The 22096-nt window shown below is 47.3% G+C and overlaps 1 protein-coding gene across 1 annotated transcript in view; it reads left to right on the top strand.

Annotated features, from left to right (window-relative positions):
• kcnh7 (potassium channel, voltage gated eag related subfamily H, member 7) overlaps positions 1-22096 on the top strand; it is a 50144-nt gene that overhangs the window by 11324 nt on the left and 16724 nt on the right. Inside the window, exons 3-8 of the mRNA XM_070930879.1 lie at positions 7343-7498; positions 12528-13007; positions 13896-13916; positions 14786-14809; positions 15643-15857; positions 20074-20499. Of these exons, the coding sequence (XP_070786980.1) occupies positions 7343-7498; positions 12528-13007; positions 13896-13916; positions 14786-14809; positions 15643-15857; positions 20074-20499 (1322 nt within the window). The remainder of the gene's footprint in view (positions 1-7342; positions 7499-12527; positions 13008-13895; positions 13917-14785; positions 14810-15642; positions 15858-20073; positions 20500-22096) is intronic.

Below are 22096 nucleotides of genomic sequence, written 5' to 3'. Positions count from 1 at the left end.
TTAGACAAGGCAATTGCGCAACGGCACATGGGGGCAGAGATGCACTGATATGGATTTTTGATCCATAATTGATTTTCTATAATTCCTTAGTTCTTGTAACACACACCAATTATATGACACTGTCTTCATTTTTCGTATTGGGGACTGTGTCCATATTCGAGAGAGAGAGAGAGAGAGACTCATCAAATGAATGATTACATTATGCAGCCTTTTCTAAAGTGTAATTGGCCATGGCACCGCAGTGGTGTTGAGCACTGAGGTTACAAGAGTGAACCGCGTTGCCACGGGAGCGCTAACATCTACAGCTAGTGTGTGGATGAAAAAAGATTTTGCAATCACTCGCAGCAAAAACCGTTTTCTTTTCAACGGCCATGACACGCAACACCTGGATCCTTATTTTCATTTGTAGCAGTGAAGCGGGGCGACGCGTTCCGCTTTACTTTCCACAGTTCTATGCCCGTTGATGGACAAACAGTGATTTGTCATGTGACCTTTGCGGGCGACGCAACAGCCTCTCCCGAACCACCAGGTCACCACCGCTGATGACACTGTATCCCCGAGGATAAGGTAGCGCTCTCCCTCCTGGATTAGAGGGCTGGCGTCCGAGTTAAACAGCTCTTAGTGCAACTGAATGTTCCCGGGGGAGAAGGGGAAGGGATCACATTTCCCTAGAATGGAAGGCAAAAAACAAAATAAGCCTTCCTCCCTCCGAAAGGTCAATTCTCATATTTAACTTCGTTATTTTCTCCGCCCTGATGGTCTTGCCAAAGCAGTCACAAGTGAATGGAAGTCCTGTATATATATTTTTTTTAAATTGTAAACAAGTGAGTTTACCTCATTTTCAAGACTCGACACCAGTTTGAGAGGCTTGCCAGGCGAGCACACGCCGCGGCCATTCGCAAAATGATGCCGTTTTTGCTCCCCCGCTGATGTAAGGTCAAAGAGGGGACGGCGGTAGCGCGGCGGAGATTGACTCGCAGCGGCGTTACATGCCGAACATGCGGGCGCAGGGTCAGAGAGCGACCCGGAGAAGATTGATTTGATGACAATTAGGCTCCCCGCTAAGGTTTTGAGAGAGAGAGAGAGAGAGAGAGAGGCAGGGAGACAACAAGCGAGATGTCACCGTAACCCCTCCAGCAATGTAGCACCAACTAGTAGCTCCCTGCTGCTGGAGGCTCAGCTCACATCAGTGTCACTCACTCGCATATACACACACACACACACACACACACCGAACTCCGCACACACACCATGTCTATTAGGCCGGGGCAAAAAGCACATGCTGCAATTTAAAAATGATTTTGACTGCGATGCTTTTGGCAGCGGTTTCTCCAAGTGAGGGCTATCAAGATTCCCATACGCCGCTATCCCACAGTCACTGTCAGACGCAAGGCAGCCAGACGACGTACACATCAATGTGTATGTATGTGTGTGTGTGTGTATGTGTGTGTGTGCTGCTCCTCAGCCACGCCACCACCGTGAACGAGCGCACGTTGAGCTGCATTGTCTTAATTATTGATAGTGGAAATAGAATCTAATGAAATTTCCAGCTTCTTGAAACTAGAACTCCTCTCGCTGCACCAACACTCGCACACTCAACAATTCCTTTACGGTTTTCCGGACTTCAGTTTTCCTCCGGAGCGAGCAAAATGCAGCAGTAACAATACAACATACGAAAGAAATATGCTGCGATGAAGTGACGGAGCAGAACTTTAGAGGGATACCTCTAAATGGTGGAAAGTAAGTTCTGTACGATTTTGAAGTCCGCTCTGTTTTAAACAGGAAACACACTTCTTTCTCCACTGTATTTACTTAACAGGACACACAAAACATGTGATCAACTCATGAAACATTATTATAGATTAAAGCCCCTGCTCGTCCACACAGGCGTTGTGAGCTTTGTGGCTGATTTTAGACCTGCTCAGGTTGGATTTGTGGAAAGCTACTGTATGTGTACTGGGATTTGTGAGGTCACCACGTACTAATACGGCTGAGGAAGTTGTAACTTTTCCTGCACGAACGACTGACAGGAGAGCCCCTGACGTTCTGAAAAGATTTGTTTTTATTTTGCCGCACAAGATGATCTGTGTTTTTAGGATGGGAATAGTAGTATTAGGCTAAACGTGCCCTAGTCTAATTAAAGCATGTGGCAAACCTGCAGTCTTTCTACCACATCACTGCAGAACCGTTGGTTTCGTAGAATCAAATGATGCGAGGGGAGTGCATCACCTTAACCACAGAGGAGTAGCGAGCCCTCAAGCTTAAAATTAGGTTGAGCCGACGTAACCTTGATAGAGCGTAATTAATATAACTTTGGGGAAAGAATGGGGGAGGTGGCAAAGCACACAGGGTGAGTGAACAGAGGGTGGGGCTGTGTTGGAGAGCTCCGCGTAATGAAGGCCCAACTCTGTGGGAACAGTTGGTGAGTGGTGTGTCCGTGCTACAGACTGTCCTCATGTGAACTCTGTCCTGATGTCCAACAGTGGTGCTGCTGTCGGTCCAAAAAACTCAAGGTCAAATGGGCCGAAAAGCAGATCTTAGAGTCACCTTGGCTGTGTGCGTTTGTTATGCAGAATATCAACCTTTCCCTGGTGCGTTTTGGATGAGTAGCCACATTTATCCGTCTGCCTGCGCTTGTAATTGTGTTTACTCCATGACTAATGTCTTTGGTTGGACCAGTCATCCAAGTAGTTTATTAGAGAGACACCCAGTCCAAAACAGCCTGGCGTGAAAGAGACTCTGTTCATGGCCCTGCCTTTTTCTTTTATTTTTTTTTTATCTTTTGGAGTTGGAACTGAATCCCCACAGTACCGGAGTAGTAGTGGCGTGTTCGAAAGAGGTGACACTAAACAATGCAGCTTTGGTCTGAAAACATTAAAGAGCCCCTCGGCATACTGTGAATCTGGCGTATCCCGTGTTCGCACTTGGTACCACACTGTGCTGTCATCCTGCCGAGCCATCTGTGTAGCAACAGATTACCAGGTAGCCCTATTAATCCAGGTGGGCCGCGCCGCGTCAGGGAGGAAATGAAGCCGAGTGGAAAATGTTTAAATCGATAAGACGCCACGTTTCCACTCAGGCTTAAGGCTTACGGCCGGACTTTGTCACACCAGGCTAGCGCAACAATGCGCTAGCAACGCAGCAGGCTTATCAGGCTGTTGTATATATATATATGGGATTCGCGCTGGTTTGGCTCAAGGGTTTCGTGGTGTTTTTTTTTTACGCGGATGATTGGCAGTTCTGTGTTTATCAGCTCACTTTCACCTTGCCAGAGTTTGAGACTGTTTGCCTCGCTCACACAATTGGGAGTCAGCACTTTCCTCCAGCCTTTCTGTCCTCGGAGGATTAGAGACCAGACAGCACAACTTTCTGTTCTAGTCCATCCACCCATGACTGTAGATTTGAGTTTGGGATGGGGAATGCTGAGTAATGCTGTTTTTTTTGGGGGGGGGGGGGTTCTAAGGAAGTGGAGCCGGCACCTGATGTGTCACATTAGGATGCTTAACTATGTTTTGCTTTGCAGGTCCGTATGAATATTCAGGTCAGAGATACGAAAGCTGTTTTAGTGCCTTTCAAAGGTGCGTTCTCTCATTACACTGCACCATGTAAACCAGCTCCATCGCCTGCTTATTAGATTTAGTTGGACAGAGAACATTCTGCTAATTAATGCTGCCGGCAGGCTGTGTGTGAGCGTGCCCGCGCGCATGTGTGTGTGTGTGTGTGTGAGTGTGAGCCAAGCGTCTGTCTGTGCCTGCTTCGGAGTGTGCTGAACTGAGATCTGTGAGCCTCATTAGTGTTTGTGTGTGTGCGTGCTTGCTTGCGCGCACGGTTGTCTGTCTTTATGCCAGTGTGCAACTGGGAAATGTAAATGTTATTTCTGTTTGCGTGAGTGTGTGTGTGTGTGTGTGTGTGTGTGTGTGTGTGTTTGTCTTTGACCCTCCGCTGAGGCAGGATGTGCAGGCAGACTGGCAGAAATTTGCATCGGCAGCAGCACCGGGGATCTGTTTGATCTGTCCACTTATAACACGTCAGGTGGCCTTCCTGCAGAGAACCTGGGCAGCTATCTCATTTCTCAGGGAGAGAGACCTGCACAGATAGAGAGGGAGAGGGAGGGAGGGAGGGAGGGAGCGGGCACGCCGAGGCTGGAGGGACAGTGAGGGAAACAGCAACAGAAGGAGAAAACAAATGAGGATTGTAACAGTATTTAATAACAGTGAAGGAGGAAGAGGGTGATGGAGGCAGATAGTGGGTGGAAAAAAATGGAGGAGAAAGAGAGGGAAATGGAAAATATGTCGTATTAACATTTATTTTACTTCACTCTGTTGTGCCTCATCACACACTAATGCATGTCTTTGAGAGTAATGGAGTCATACAGCTAACAGCGCTAGCGGATATTGTCGTTTGTTACATTTGGATGCAGACTTGGAGCCCAGATAGACAACAGACAAGCAAGTCACAGTGGAGGTTAATACAGAGAGCACACACACGCACACACACACACACACACACACACACACACACACACACACACACACACACCTGGCACTTGGTCTCTCGTCATCCCCCGTGTTATAAACCCGCATACAGCACCGTATACCCCACTCTAACTCTGGCCCTCATCACACAGAACACTGATCGGCCCGACGACGAGCAGATAACAATAATCAATAACAGTCATGAGTCAAATTATAATTTAAAAATATAATGAATGTATCCACACATTTACTCTTCACAACCTCGTTGGTTGAATTATGTTTTTGGGGGGGGTTTTTCCCAGCCAATTTCAGGAACACATTTCTCATATGTATGACTGAGCAGCCCCCCCCCCATCCCTGTCTCTCCCGTCTCACACACACATAACCGTCGAGCCTCTTCTCATTCTTATATCGCCTAAACAAGCCCGACCATTATGTTTTCTCGAACATAATACTTAGCTCCCATGAATTATAAATGCCTATGGTTTCCAAGCGGGCTTATTTTTAGAGCGCACACATGCGTGCCCCTATGCATGCACACACACACACACACACACACACACACACACACACACACACGCAGATTGCTTTACAAAGCTGGGGTTACGTCCCCTCCAGAGGCATGCAGAGGTTACACTGAGCACGCTGTAGTGTGTGTGTGGTTGTGTGTGTGTGTGTGTGTGTGTGTGTGTACTGGACCCATGTTTCTGCACGTGTGTTTTTGTCAATGACGTGTGTGTGTGTGTGTGTGTGTGCAAGGTCTCTACTTTTGGAGGAACTTGTTTTGCCATTAGATTCAAGCACGGGGGAGACATTCAGTCATCATGAATTTAGCCTCTTTAGCTACAGCTGTTTTTGCTGCGTCTGTACGGTGCCTGCCAGCGTTGCCGCGGGGGAAACTGCCCCCACGTTGCCGCGTGACGGTGAACACGCCGCCCAAATCCCAACTCGTCCGTCCCCTCGCCTTGTATTGTACTGGTGCTGAAGCTGCACTCACTCCAAATGTAACTTTGCGAGTCTTCAGCAGAACAAAGATGAACTCATTTCATTTGAGAAGCATCTTGGAGTTGTTTTGCGCTGGTGACAAATGAAACTAATATCCCACTTGGCAAAAGGGAGAGTGCACCCTTGTTTCCATGGAGACAGACATGATCTTCTTTTTCTTTTCTTTTTTTACTGTCAATTTGCAAAGAGATGAAACAGACACGTTTACACTTTCATATCTACGAATTGCCTGCCGATGATGGGTTCAACACTGACATAAACATACTTTTTTATTATTTACAAGGTCTGCTGTTGTGAAATACAAGAATTCGGAATTGTTGGTTAGGCGTACTCATATCATTTGTCAATACACAAGATCCTCTGAATGTATTCCACCCAGACTGTTCCTGGAAACCATGAAAGCGAGGAGGCGCCTCCTCTTGGAGTAGGGGCTTCTTCTGCATGTTGTCACTAACGGCAGAGGAGGCGTGATGCAGCTTGCCCCCGCTCCCTCTGACTGAAATTAATGTCTCCATCCACTCACGGTGACACTGATGTACTATTAGGGGCAGGTTCCTGCTTAGCCCAGTGGAATCCAGGCTCCCCATTACATAAATCAAACCCCAGTCCGAGTGAAGCAGGTGGTTCATAATGCTGCTGCCCGATAGGATTTTGGAGCCCATCGACACAATAGGAGAGAACGGCCGACGACCGGAATTCCCCAAATATTTTATTTGCGCGGGTCCGCAATATGGCATGCGTTCACATTTTGTGAGTAGCAGTCAGATTTGCGGTTGAGTGTCCTTGTGCAGCAGTGTCTCTGTGTTCCCCCAGAAAAGAAACGCTGTAGGCTGGGTGCCTGCTGGGTGAGCTATAAATAGCCTCCTGGTGACAGCAGGACTTAGAGCCTAATGTGAGGGAGAGCATCTTCCAGAGATGTCCGCATTCATTATTTAAAACTTCATATACATTAATACACATTCATTTTCTACACCAGTAATCCCCGGCCATAGCTTCTCTACATCCCACAGCACCAATAAAGCAGAAGTCAGGCAGATCGAAACTATCTTAACTGTTCTTTTTTTGTCTGAATGATAGTATTTAATTTGAAGCCAGGACAAGACAGTTGGTATAAACAGTGCATCATCTCCGTTAAACATTTGTCTGCTGTTTGATAAATTAGGAACATCTATGCATTGAATTTACTTCCCGCTGTGGAGCCATCGGCAACTCGAATAATTGCTATCTATGAACTGAGAGCAATTCATTTTTTTTTTCCAATAACAAGAGGAATTGAAAAACATTGCTGGTTGCTATGACTTGGAGCATAAGTTGTGTGTGTGTGTGTGTGCACATTGTTGTTCCTGTTGCATAGTGATGAATGTGGACGTCCTGTCACCCAGGATGATGCAGTGTGAAAGTCATTGGATAAGGCATTAACGTTATCTTGAGGTGAATGGGTGTTTGCACTGTACTGTGCTGTACCCAGAGCAGGACGGACTCGGGACACGTCTGGATTTATGAAATCATTCAGCTCCAGAGGCTTTTTCCTCTCCGTGGATCCCTTGACCTTTTCACCCTAATTTCTCTCTCAGGCCTCTCCGCACACACAGCTTTATCTGGAATAAGATGTTTGAATGTCAAAGAGTGTTTAATGGAAAGCTCCAGGGTCAAACTGTACTTTAGTTCAAAAGCTGTTATGTTAACTTCTGAGTCTTTGATCAAGTTTTACCATTTTGTTTTGCACAGAAAATAATGAAGCTATGAATTTTAAATCAGGCAAGCTTGCCTCTTGGATTGATTGGGTCTTAATTTCAGGATTGTGGAACTGATTGCAGTGACTCGTGTGCCAAGTTTCTAACTTTAATGTCCCGTTCGCTTAGGTTCAAACTTCCTGTGCGCCACCCATATCATCCCCGTGAAGAACGAGGAGGGCGTCGTCATGATGTTCATCCTCAACTTCGACTACATCCTGGACGAAGGCAGCAGTGACTCCCTGGAGAAGCTCAACCACACCTCGCCATCCAAAGCGGACCAACGTGAGTAAAGACAGAGAACTGAAAGGGCTGGAGAGAAGGTTAGCGCGACGTATTGGCAGTAATGTAGTTCTCACGTGCACTGAATGTACTCCCGTCGAAGGATGAAGTCGTCATAGGTCGACGACTGGAAGAGCGAGGAGGGAGAAAAGGAGTGATAGTAACGTAACAGCCATGACCTTTTACTCGTGACCTTTTCCCACATCCACATCAATTTGCGTCTTAAGAATTTGTCATGACCCTGATATTAGTTGGGCACGCCCTGCTAGATGCAATGCTGTCTGGAAAGCTTGCCTTTGCAGCGCGATGCTCGAACACACACAAGACCTGTAGCCATCTCGCGCTCGCGCACTCACTTCTACTTGCAGCGGTGCAGCGCAGGAAATCCCTGCTAGACAGCTCCTTTGGCATGTTGACACCAGCGTTTAGCAGACACTGATGCGTTAGCCTGCCGTCATCTCAAAGGTCTGGCCCAATTATAGCTCATAGCCTGCCAGGATGGCCTGATGAACTACTGGAGCAAGCGCTGGAGAGCACTCCCGCTTCCCAGAGCTGTCGGCGTAATAGTGTATAATGCCATTCCCCTGCGGTGCTCTCCAACGCGCTCTTGATGCCTCCTCTCTCCTCTGTGTCTCTCTCTCTTCCTCCACTTTCTGCCTGTGACATATAAAGCAGCAGCATGGAGGACCAGAGGTCACCTCCAGATGACTGTAATTGGATGAGGCCCCTAACAGGCCCGCGTTGCCTCATGGGGAGCGCGGTGCAGAGAGTGGCGATGCGTGCGTTGAGTACACAAACAAGTGTTGTCTGTGTGTGTGTTTGCGTGTGCGCTCAGACTCCTGCGAAGCCATGCAGTTAGTGTGTGTTTGTGCAGGCGTGCGTGTGTCGCTGATAAGGCCTTCCTCTTTCACTTTTCTATGGGAGCTAATTGCTCCGCCTGAGCACAAGGGCAACCCCTGATGGAGCAGGCCTCTGTGAATTAAAGTCTTTTCATGCCTATCTGAATATCTAAGTGGGCGTCCCTGCAAATCTGGTGGTGAGGTCCAGATTTGTTTACAGGGTCGAGTCTCAGTGCTGGACACCGTCTCTCTCTCTCTCTCTCTATCTTGGCCTTATTTCATCACGGCCCTCCCTCAGCTCAACTCTAGAGAGCTAGTATTTTTTTTACCAACAGACGGACAGAGGTCGCAAACTATGAATAACTCTGCATAATTTGAGAGAGCATCAAAGATATCTGCGTATGAATGCAGAATCTGCAGAGATTGCGGTGTCGGAAGGGTTAGGGTTAGTCCGAGTTGTGTTGGCCAATCCCGAAAAAAAGAAATCTCGGAACCCGTCGGCTGTTGTCCGACGACGATTCCGCTTTTCGTCAATCCTGGAACCCCATAGATTAGCTTTGTATTAGCTTTTTTTTTTTTTTTTTTAATGTATCTGCATTCAAACTGTCGTCAGACGACAGCCGACGGGCTCTGAGATTGCAGATGAACAAACTGCGACAGATGTAAATTTAGCTCTGGGAAATCCATGGCACAATTATTCTAAGGAACAGCGCTGTGACGGAGTATGTGCAGGAGCAGCTGCCTTGAGATGGTGACCCATGCGGTGCAATATCTAGTCTCCTTCAGGGTAATGAGCGGCCATGAGTTTAGGCGCTGCTTATCGATTGCCTCTGCCGCTCAGCGAAGATCCATCCATTCTGCAACCATCGTGGATTCCCCCATTTTGCTTTGATGTGGCTGAGCAGGACCAATTCCACAGATCCATCAATTACACACACACACACACAAAGGCAAGTGACATATAACGTATTGGCCACAACTCCCGAGTGGTTTAAAGGGGAAAATGGAGATGGTTTACTGATTTCAGAGGTACTAGGCTATCCATTGTGATTCATATCTGTTAGTACTGTTGCAAGGCAATAGGAGGACTTAGGCATCCACGACAGGGAACTGGGCACCAGGAGCAGAACATGCCACACACCAAAGGCAGATAACTGCAAAGTTTAGCATTAGCGGTGCAGTGGGGTATTGGAAAAACAAAACACTGAAAGATCTAAATATTTCCCCCTCTTTCCACAGCCATCTGTGTTCACACCTAACCTGATTGGTACACTCCAAATTCAGTGTGTGACATGTGACTTTGATATGAACGTAAAAGCTGAACACATTTCGGAGCTATTACTTCCTCTGGAAGAGGCCTGTCTGTGACCACCAGAGATTTTATTCAAGTTTCTGTAGAATAAAAGCACAAAATTGACCAGGACCCAAAGACAACATGGTACGATCTCCAAGAGGCAAACCAAAATGTACCCGCACGACTGACGGTGTTTAACGCACCCGAAGACCATCTGCGGCATGGTATGGACCCAGGGAATTAAACAACACATGTGGACGCAGCCTAAGATGCATCCAATGCTGCCTCCGCAACTGTCTAATTAGGACAAATTCCATGAAGAATTCAAACTTGACTACTATTAACTCAGGCTCATTGCAATAACACTTTAATTTGCTCTCCGTATAAATGAGTGCGGGGCAAAGTGGGGACACAGCAGAATCATCCACGTTACCCTCTAGAGCTGGTGAGTAATAGGAGGACTGGGAGCCCAGGTGAACACTCCTTAAGGTAAAAGAACACTGCATGCAAATCAGTCGGTGCTTTTTTTTCCATTTAACGTCAGCAAAATCGCAAGAGCAAGAGACGGAAACAAAAGGACACAAAGCCAGTTTTTTTGGTCCCGCTTTTACCAAAGGACGATGGGTTATTGTTCTCTTTCTACTTCTCCCCTGACATCTGAATCATGCTCACATTACAGAAAGACATTTCACTCCCCAACACGGGGATCCGAGGGCCCAATTAATATTCAATGCAAATATTACTATCCGGTATCATAGCAACAAGGGCCACTGCACGTCCATTGGTTGTGTAAAGCCATTGGTGAGTTTTTGCAGGGAAAGGATGAGAGGGTTGGAGAGGGAGTGAGGGTGAACACACACATACAGTGTACACACACACACACACACACACACTACCCAGTAACGGCACTCAAAGGGCAGCATATTCCTGCAAGGTTCAGCTCTTTCAATATCACAATTAAATATAGCTACATACAGTGTTCTCCGCGCACGCCACGAATGCGTGACTGCATGATGAGCTAATTAAAAGATTTGTGGCGTATATATGTTTACCCTCTAGGCGCGGTAATTAGGAACAAGAAGTGTAAGCGTGCGAATGCTCATGAGCTACCGTTCATTATTTTGCTAAGGAGTCCTTTTAACAGTCGAGGCAAGTGTTCAAATCAAACTGTCTGAAATGTGAAATGCTAAATCTGCACGATTGTCAGCGATTGGAAAAAATGTAAATGTTGTAATAGTGCGGTGGGGTGAATGCAAATGGGTACAATTTCCCTTCGGAGAGGGGAAACAGCCCCAGTAAACAGAGTTCTGCTGTAATGTGCACACTCGTTGGCATGTAAATTGGGTTTGCTGGTTTGGGATCAGCTTCAGACTGATGAATCAGATGGTATTTTTGATTCAGCGGCCTCATCCGCCCCACGGGCGCCGAGCTCAGATGAAACGGAACTTTTGTTCACGATTCTCTTTCGCGGTAGCAAGGACGCCAATTCAACTTTCGTTTCATCTCCATTAAGACTTGTTTAGTCATGCTGCGCCGCCGAGTTGAGCGCTAGCTTCAGATCTGAATCACTGGCTAAATGCAAATGATCATTTCCAGCGTCATCAGCATCTGGCTGGAGATTTAATTTAAACACACCACGCTGACCCGAGCTGCCGCTGAGCATTGTGTCTAAAATTAGCTTCTTTCTCTCCCCTCTCCCTGTCTCACCCCAGTAGAAGCAATGGGGAAGATAAAGATGCACGCTCCTCCCTACTGAGCCTCAAACGTTAATTTTATTTTCTATTTGACCACCTGTGTGTCTCTGAATGCGTCCTTAGCTGTCCCACTCTGAATCAGTATGCGTGAAATACAGTGCGCTGTAGTTTGCTCAATCATATCAACAAAGAGGACGTGTGACGTGGTGCGAGGTGGTTGTTTCATAAATTCAGGTCATCCTTTTTTCTTTTCTTTTAATGCTTTCATGGAGGGACTTCACTACGTCTCATGGCAGCGAGACTTGTTTTTTCGAGGGCCGAGGCGGCGTTCTGATATGTACGGCATATGTTCAGGCGACTAAATGATTCACAACATGCAGGCCACGGTTTGCGGTCCATATGTGAAATCCTGAGCGTGACTGTCTCTCTCCTGACATGCTTGCAGATATTGTTAGTTGCAACGGAAATGTGCCTATTTTTGAGTGGCGCATGTGTGCGTGGGTGTGTGTATAGCATAGCCTGCATGCATTCATTTGAGCAAGACTTCACACTAAACTTGACCGTGTGTTTCCTGCGTAACATTCCCTCACTAACTGCTGTTATGGCAGCAGCACCCTAAATATCACTCGTCTCCCCAGGAGCCCGGAATCACTCATGAAAAATCCTGCACCTAACCCTTTATAGGACTGACTCCTCAACGCACTACGGCCATTCTAACATTTCAGCAAATGTCCTCCCCCATGAATAATTGAAGGAAATTGAAGATTGAACTATTGCCTGAGGCGGAACCGGAGTTTGTTTTGATCTGCCAGGGTCTTTTTAAGATAGCTGCATTGGCAGGCTTTTCAGCGCTATTGGCAAACAAATGCGAGACATCAGCGGGGATGTTGAAGACTGAATGCAAGTTCTGCTACAAACACCGCGAAAACACAAAACAAGGTCAGAGGGGGTTATGTCGATCCCGCTGGCTCATTAAAAACCACAGCACACCCTGTTTTATGCTGTTTTTGGTGTCAAAGCAGTCAAATAACTTCTCTCCACGATAGTTTCTTAGAAGTTACGTTTATGTGTGATACCAATGGCCCTTAGGCACTTCCTACTCAGCGTAATTGGTCAGTTGGGGTATCAGTATGGATTAATTTGCCAGTGATGGATTCATCAATTAATGAGAAACACCGTCTCATTGCTCTCTTCTTCTCTGTTAGGGAAAGGGAGATTCTTTCGCTTCCGTTTCCCGGCCTTACCTCTCCTGGGCATCAGCAAGCAGTCCCTGCCCCAGGAGGACCCCGATGCCGTCATGGTGGACTCCCCTCGCCACAGCGACGGCTCGGTGGCCACGCGCGACTACCAGCTCCCCGCCACCCGCGAGAGCTGCAGTCCGTCCTACGCCAACGACACGCGCGCCCTCATAGGCCCAAGCCATTGCTCCACCCCCGTGTCGGGGCCTTTGGACCACTCGTCGCCCAAGGGCCCCTGGGACCGGTCGTACCCGGACCAGGCCGTCGCCCAGACCCAACACCAGAGCCAGGAGGACACACTCGTCGCGACTCCGTCAATCCCGGGCCTCACTCCAACCGCCTCCAGAGAGAGTGTGTGCAGTATTCGCAGAGCCTCCTCCGTACATGACATGGAAGGCTTTGGGTCCAACTCCAAGATGGCGTTCAGGGACAGACATGCCAGTGAAGGTAGGAATCTCCTGCTCTACTATGCCCTGAATGTAATTTTTTTTTTCTAAGTTGAAGTTGTAGTTGATGTTTTTAATTAAGACTGCCTCCCCTCAGAAATGTGTTATATTATTGTCATGTCACTTGGATGTTTGACACAAGAATGAATCTGCTGAAGGTTTCCCTACGCTCACCTCAAATCTCAGTTTTGGCCTCTGTGACATCTCAACTAGTTCGAAACCTAATTGCGGCCCCATACACAACTTATACGTGTTTGCACATTCACCGATTCTGGATCTTTCAGCGACTGAGGAGGAGTTTGGCGCGTGGTTGGTGACCACAGCTCTAACGATTTGCCAAGTGATGTCAGCTAATCAGAACGACTCAGATGTGGTCATTACCCAAATGTGACATTTTACAATAAGGGACTTATGAAGGAATGTATTAGTCGTGACAAACACTGACTATAATTTGGCTATATCAATTACCAAAGTCCCTGTAGTCCCAAAATAGGAGTTGCGAGATGTGGCGTGCCAGTCTGTTAATCAGCATTATAGTGAGTCACCATCTGTACTGTGTGCCTATTGATCTTCCCTCGAGTCTAAATCACTCATTAGCCTTTTGGCCCTCATTTGGTTGAGGGTAGAAGTGCCCCAGACTGGCCCTGTTTCCTCCAGGCCAATCAGTCTGCCCCCATCCCCTTATCTGCAATCCTCATTCAAATAGCTCCCAGTGGCTGACACAGTAATACGTCTCCTTCACGGTAATGAATTGTTCATGGGGCCAGTAGTGGGGATTTAATGCCAGCCCCCATTTGTCATCATAGAAAACCAGAAATTCTTCTCTCACCTCCACCCCCCCCCCCCCTCTTTTTCTTTCCTCTCCAACGCTGTGTTGCTGCCATCACAGACAATGGTCGCAATATTAAAGGTAACAAACAGCAGCCCGCTGCTTCTTGAGCTCTTCAGCTTCAGCACACCTAGTGTGTACTACATGTATACTGCACACAGCCTGCTTGTTGCATGAGTTTACCCACATGACTGCGGCTCATGTCGAATGCAAACGCCTTGGTTGGATGACTGACCGGTGTCGTTTGTAAGTTCTTGAGCCGGAGCGTCGAAACACTGGCAAAGCACTAAATGACTCAGCCTCAGTGCACACGACCTGCTGAGCCCCAGGGCCAGTCGCCCAGGGGGAAGGCTCAGCATAAAAAAAAAAAAAATTCAAAAAAACACACTGACCTATGCACGCGCTTGCATGAAGCAACACATTAAATCTCTCTCCTGCTTTTGTTCATTGAAGAAAATCAATGAAGCTTTACAAGATGCCGCCCACTGTCTGTAACCTCCTTTTATTTTATTTTCCTTCTATGCAACCTCTGATTCCTCGTTGCCGCGTCTTAGTGAATGAAAAGCAACCTGAATGTGTTTCCGTTTGAATTCTATATGCTTGCCCTTGCCCCCCCCCCCCCCCCCCCCCAAGTAATGATTCAAATTGCAATGGAACTGTAGCAGTGCTTATGCTGCATGCGTCTCACAAGATTATGACTTCATGCATTCATGTTTAGTTGTGTTTCAGATCAAATGAGGGGTTCCCAAAAATTCAAGCGTAACAGCCACTGTTACTGTGTTTATAAATGTTTACTGACCGAGCTGCCTGTGTGCTCTGTGTCCTGATAAATGCCATGATGTGATATATTTAGTAAAGTTGTTTATACCCATGACTACTGACCCTGCAATCCAACCACCCTTCCGTGTTCCCACTTTCCCCCCTATTTCTTCTCTCTCCCGGTTTGCCAGTGTCTCGCTCCTGGATGGCTGGGGGTATGGCTTCAGCTTTTTTTGAAGTTATTTTTTATTTTTTTTATTTTTTTTGTATCACTGTTGCAATGATGTATCCTTACTGTGGCATGTATTGAAGCTGTGCATGCAGTCTCTCATCCTCAGCTGTCCGTTTCTCTGTCCTTGACTCTCAATCACTGTGCTGTACTTTGTGAAAATGGAGTGGGGGGGGGGGGGGGAGCGCAACCTTCCCCTCTGCTGGCTCACGCGGCTGAATCAGCAACTCTCTCTTTTTCACTTTTTATCACTCTCATCGGGCCACATGTCGGTGTGTGTCACAGTGCCGTTGCATATTGTTGCAGTGTGAAGTGCTTTCACGAGAAGGCCAGGGAGTTCATTTCTTACAGTCCATTTGTTACCATGTCGAGAACTTGTCGAGAACATCGCGGGAACATTTTGTGAATTTATGTCCAGGCATCACCAGACAGACAGATGGTTTCCCCCGACTGTGTGAAGCTGCATTCTTTCATTGTGCATCGAATCATTCTTTTCTTTCACCGACAGTGTTCTTCATTATCTTTTAATGAGAAACTTTGAAAGGCCTGTTCACCCTAGACGGGTCAATCGGCGGGTGTAGAGTTTGCATTTCAGCATCTGTTCTATTCTCCGTGTTGTGTTGTGGTTGAACTCACTCCAAAAGTAAGGGCCACTCCATGCTCACTACCCATGTCACAACAACCCCAAACGAACACTAGGCTGTTCTCTGATGTCCACGACTCAGAACGCCCGTTAGATCAACAACCATAGCCCGACCACAGCACAAGACGCGGCAGCTTTTAATGGTGACACCCTCCCTCTGTCGCTTTCTCTCTCAGGGCCGCTCAGTCAGATCAAATCCAGCCTGCTCGGCTCCACCTCCGACTCCAACCTCAACAAGTACAGCACCATCAACAAGATCCCCCTCATCACGCTCAACTTCTCTGAGGCCAACAACGAGAAGAAGTGCCCCTCTCCTCCGTCCTCGGAGAAAACCATCATCGCCCCAAAGGTCAAAGACCGCACGCACAATGTCACCGACAAGGTCACGCAGGTGAGACACTAACTGAGCGAGGCTCTCGACCAAAGGCCAGTACCCACTAAAGGGTCTTCAATGGTCCACCAGTCCAAATTATACGCAGTCTAAAGTCTAGGGTCTGGTTTTACTGCAACGGGTTTGGGGTCTGAACGTACTCACTATCAGCTCTGATCGCATGGTATGTCGTCATGTCCGTTAAATGACATCGCTATGTGGACTTGGGATGATTGGTTAGAGAACGATCATCCATCCATGGCTGCAGAATGTTTCATTGTTGGTGCAGGAGGTGAAAATAAGACAATCATTATGTCTTGGGTCCCCCTCAGATCAGGTCTTTCTTTTTTTAGAATTAATTCATGCAGGTCGTGTTTCGGGTAGGTTCACCACCGGCCTGTTTTGGATCGGGTCCGACATTTTGGACTCACGAAGTCTCCCAGTACCCACAGGTGCTCTGCTTTTATTCCCTTTCCGAGTGCTGATTTAATTCCCAGATGGTGTTCATGTTGAAACCTTAAAAATCCCTCATTAAAAAGGGAGTTTCAGCTATTGCATCAATTGTCTGTCCGTCCGTCCTGCGAGAGGGGCCCCTCCTCTGTCGCTGTCGAGGTTTCTTCCATTTGTTTTTCCTCTTTAAAAGGTTTTCCTTATCTGAATCAAGGGTCTAAGGACAGTAGGTGTCGTATGCGACACAGATTGTCAAGGCAAGTATGTGATTTGTGACACTGGGCGACATAAATGCCTTGACTTGTTCATCATTCATCCCACCAATCATTTGTTGACTGAGGTTGTGTAGACAGGAGTGGAGAGACATTGGAATTCAATAGTAATGTTCATCATAACATCATTTACTGTCATCGCAAATCACACCAGATTGAGCAGCCGATGGAGTCAGCAGATTGCACCAGCGCCCCCCCCCCCCCCCCCCCCCTCCGCCCTCTGTGTGCCTCAGGATGATTAATTGAAACTCAAGGGGTCTGATACGTAAAACGGCAGAGGTGTCTATCACTTGTGGCGGATAATCAGGGATACTCTTACCGCTGCCAGACAGTGTCCACAGCTCAGGCCGTATTTCTAGAGTTACGGACAGGGTTAGAGGTCATTCTCACCTTCCCTGACAGGGCTGAGAGGCAGCACCGAGCAGACTGGGGGACTGTAACTTAATGTAGTCCCTGGGGTAGGCCCAAGCTGCCCCTAACTGCTGATTAGGTCTCAGTTTTGCATTTTGCCCATTAGTGGTGTAACGGATAGAGAAGCTCAGAAATTGACCCATTCGCACTCAAAGGCAACTGCGGCTGGAGGCCTTAGACTGGAGCCAGAGTACTAGACCCCCTCTATATGAAAAGTGCCCTGAGATGGCTTCTGTTGTGATTTGGCGCAACATAAATAAAACTGAATTGAATTAGAGGCAGAGGCAGACTGCAGTGCATCACTCTGACCTCTCCATCCAGCATTAAAGTCAAAGTTATTAAGCAGCAGAGAGGGCAGGCTTGTTAATGTGCTTTTAATGGACTTGTGTAACATGTGGCAGACCAGAGGACCTGGAAACCAGTGGCTGTGTGCAAAAGCGGTCACAAAAGCTGGTTTGCACAATTGCCGAGCTGAATGAGCTGTCAAATACGTTTCTGTGGATACCAGCGTGTCCCCTCTTGCTCCTTCTTTGAATGAGCATATGGTGTTCAACATCATTTCTATGTTTTGCTTACAACATGCTGTTAAGCATTAAAATGATCACAGTAACAAATAGATAAATAAGCCGTGGGGTGGGGGGGGGGGGTTGCGCCGTATATCCATCTTCCACAGTTTAGATCTGTAAAACAGTTCTCTAGACACCTGACTGTGAGGAACACTAAGTGACCGCAGATGTCTTGGAGCCGACTCCGGACACCTCCGAGTTCATCTGAAGCCATGTTCAAGGCGCCTGAACAGACACGGCTCTCTCCTGGCCTTGGCCGCCTCACAGCTACCACAGGCAGATGGAGGGTTCACCCAGGAAGCCGGTCAACTAAGACAGGAAGCAGACTCTCATGCTGTTTCTTGGATTCTGAACGTCTCCCAGTGTGCATGCACCTCATGTACACATGAGTCTCGGATGCACACAACTTTCCATTTTAAACGTGCTGGGGTTATGTACCAGCGGTACATACAGCATTCTTAGTGATGGCAGCCACGTGATCAACCATAGCAAACATGAAACAACACTCCACTCCCATGAATAATAGCCCAGGCCCGACAGTGCAGACCAAAAAGAACCGGAGAAGGGTAGAAAGCTAATGCTCATTTGCATACTGTTTGAAGCCAAGCCAAACACACAACGAGCCTGCCATTATCCCACAAGAGAGAGTTCATTTGCGCCAAGTGCGCATAGCTACAGTAGGTAGGTTAAATAATTGAGACGGGATCTTTTATTTAGGAACAGATTGGCTTCAACACGTTAATCCAGAGCTGTCATTTTGCCAGGCTTCCTAGCAGGCCGAGGGGTAATGTATCCGTGCACGCTGAGCGCTGTTTGGCGTAGTGCAGAGTTACCATCCTGTTTGGATCATCACTACTGCTCGCGAACTGCATGAGAATAGCAGGGCGCTAACACGCGGAATGGATCGGACGGGTATGAGGTGTACTTTGTTAAACTTAAGTGTAGGTGCGAGCTTTTCCGTATGCCTGCCCGCGCCATTTCTGACAGAAAGCCATTAAGGAGCATGGAAGCCTAAGCACAGTTATTTGAAAGTCAGCTCTGACTGCAACGAAACATGCATTTGAAACACCCGCCCTTTAATGAAGTGGCAGCCTGATGAATAATAGAACACATTCCCCTTTGTCTGTTCTTTGGTTTCTGATCGATTTCAAAGGTTATCCCATATCAGGGGGTAAAAGCGTTTGACCCCCCCCCACCTCCCCCAATCACTCAGAGGGCAGGAGTTTCTAATAACCAATTCAATTATTAACACTTCAGCCTTTTCTTGCGCTATACATCTTGCCGGCCAGGCCCCCAGTCCTCTATCGTCAATCTCAGGGGTCGTGAAGGTCAAAAGCGAGTCGTTTAAGGTTATTCTTTTTTGTTTCATTCTCTCGCTCACTGGTACGCAGTAATTGTCTCTCTGCCCTTGCAGCTCATGCACTTCGCCTGCCTCCCTTTATCTCCCTCTCTTTACATTCCTCCTTAGAGCTACAATAATCAGCAGTGACCTGAAAATTCCTGGCTATTCAAGTGTCAGACACTTAGATGAATAGATGTATCCACTGCCCGCACCTATAATTACCTGCAAGTCATTGAGACTCTTATCCGAAATGGTCCATGACGGTGCTGTAAAATTGATGTTAAAAGCCATTCGGGTATATATGGTAACTGCAATAACACAGATAATGACGGTGACATTCAGGCTCGCTGGAATGGATGAAACCTCCGTCCTCCATGCAAAACAGGATGTTTCTGAGGTCGTTTCCTGGAGATAACTCAGCCAAATGCTCTTTTTGTTGTAGTTGTTGTTTGTGTTTTTACCTGAAACGGTATTATTCTCTGCTCTGATGCTAAGTTATCCAGATGTGTTTGTGCCAACTGCTCGTGATGAAAAGATGTTATTCGCACGACAGCAGTTGTAATCTTGGGTTATGAAACCGTTGCTCCAAAGCAGACACGCTCCTGTATGGATTCGTTAAAATTTCAAATTAGACTAGAAGCAGCAGTTTTCACTTCACTTAACACATGAATGATTTATTTGGGGGAGTGGGAATTCACGCCTCAAGTAATCGGTTCATACGAGGTTTTCTTCTGGTGAGGAGATAATGTTGGACTGCATTAGGGTTGTACAGTATGTACAGCACGCACAGTCGACTCCTACAGCCAGATTACTCACATATCAGCTGACACGACCTTTACTTGACCTAATCTTCACCCATATGTCATAATACAATTCCACATACCAGCACGCACAACAACGTAAAGGCACGGCAATGCTAATGCATGTTGGCTTACTTCGAACTGTATTTACATTTGAATGAATTTAACCTGTTTTCTTGAAGACATGTTTAAGATTCTTCTGCTGTTCATCATTCGAACCTTTTCAGTTCCAAAAACCAATTATGCAACTCAGTGGCGCCTTTTCTTAGACCTTAGACCAGCCTTTCGAACTTCACAGCCCCAATTTGCGAGACATTTCAGGGTAATTTTCTCAGACTTTCAAAATTTGAAAAACACGATTGGATAAGTTGACCAATTCTCTGTCTTCCTCCTCAGGTTCTGTCTCTGGGTGCAGATGTGCTGCCCGAGTACAAGCTCCAAACGCCACGCATGGACAAGTGGACCATCCTTCACTACAGTCCCTTCAAAGCAGTGTGGGACTGGCTGATCCTGCTGCTGGTCATCTACACGGCCATTTTCACGCCCTACTCCGCCGCCTTCCTCCTCAACGACATCGAGGAGCAGAGGAGGCGGGAGTGCGGCTACTCCTGCTCCCCCCTCAACGTGGTGGACCTGATCGTGGACATCATGTTCATCGTGGACATCCTTATAAACTTCAGGACCACGTACGTCAACATCAACGAGGAGGTGGTCAGCCACCCGGCCAAGATTGCCATCCACTACTTTAAAGGCTGGTTCCTCATAGACATGGTGGCCGCCATCCCGTTTGACCTGCTCATCTTTGGCTCAGGATCAGATGAGGTAATCAGTTACTTAGTTGACAGGCAACTAAGGCAAAAATGATTGCTGACAATCCGGAAACTAATTTAAAAATCTTTTTTATCTTCGCTGCGATAGAAACATGATCCTGGTAATGATCCACAAATAAAAATGACAGTCTTTTGGTTCTGGGAACACCACTATATATAGATATATATATTATATAGTAATTAAAAAGAAGATGACGCACACAGCTGTTGCCCCGGTTACCCGCTGTTTTGGATGGAGACACGTGGGGGGAGGGCTGGCAGGAACGGACAGTCCTGAGGGAGTTATTAGTGGAGAGATTGAATTCACCTTTTTTCTGGCAGGCGTCGTTGATTTTCAGCATAGAAACTGCAGAATAATTCATTGGGACGCGATTGATGTTGCACACACGCACAGATGCTTCTGTGATGACTTTGCGACAGTCCGGCGCTTGTTACACAAAATTGTAGGAGGCGATCTGCTGTCGTACTATCACTCTGATGGATACCAGTGGCACCAGTGTCACCAGTGTCTTTCTTTCTGTCTGACTGACATGAATGCCAAAATTGCAACACAGCTTTTTTTTAATAGAAACATACAATGAGGCAGGTAACTTTGGCTACGTGCACAAACTTTTTCACATCCCTATTATAAAATTGCGACACACAGCAGAGCGGAGTCCCTCCTCGGTCACTCCTGTGCCATGACACGAGGCCGCAGCTCCTGCAGTCGCATTTCCGAGCTGTTTCCTCTCCAACGTTGAGACTGCTAAACCGACCTGACGCTCGGGCTGTCACGCCTGCCTCCCTCCGCTCTCTCTTTTCATCACAGCCAGGCTGGAGGGCCCCGGGCAAACCAAATCAGTTAAAAAGGTCTCAGCCTCCCTAACCGCTCTGCCTGTGAGGAACTACTTTGTTCGTGTGTGTCTCGAGGAGATGGCTTTGCAAGTTATCTAATGCTCAGAGAGAGCAGTTTAGACATATAACACGTTGACAACAAAGGACACAGAATGTTGCTTGTCTTTGTATTTAGCACCTACTGTACATTCATTTCATTCTTGACTACTAAATTCATTTCCAATTGCACTTCTCACACCTAACCTCTGGCACACTAACTATCACAACACAGACAATTCACATCCCAGATTGGTGTGTGTGTGTGTGTGTGTTGAGGGCGAGGCCCCCATGTCAGTCCAGCTGCTGGCCTGCCGAGTCATTATTTACCATTAGGTGTGTGCTCCTGCGAGGGAGTCCGTGGCTGGAGGCTGTCGGTGAGTGGCAGGTGGAGAGAAAAGAGCAGACAGCTGAGCGACACGGCGGCACGACGCGTGTCCTCGTCACACAGCTCGATGACTGGCGCGGCGACAGAACGTGTGCCCCGGCGTGCGTTCTGAAGCACACAGTGGCTGGACGGGCAGAACGACGAAACGTTTTTTTTTATTTTTAGCTCCAGTCACCGGCAGAAAGTGAAAATAACACGTCCATGTACAGTTTTAGAGCTCGTCTTTAAGGCGTGTTATTTTAGCTCTTTGTGCAGAGACAGGGACTATTTTTAGACATCATCTCGTGCACCTTTTGTTGCCTGGAAACCATCTCCTCCAATATGTGAAGAT

This window comes from Enoplosus armatus, chromosome 24 (genome assembly GCF_043641665.1).
Source record: "Enoplosus armatus isolate fEnoArm2 chromosome 24, fEnoArm2.hap1, whole genome shotgun sequence".
In the NCBI taxonomy this organism is placed as follows: domain Eukaryota; kingdom Metazoa; phylum Chordata; class Actinopteri; order Centrarchiformes; family Enoplosidae; genus Enoplosus; species Enoplosus armatus.
The sequence above is the reverse complement of the archived record's forward strand: the minus strand, read 5'-3'. Positions and strand labels throughout refer to the sequence as shown.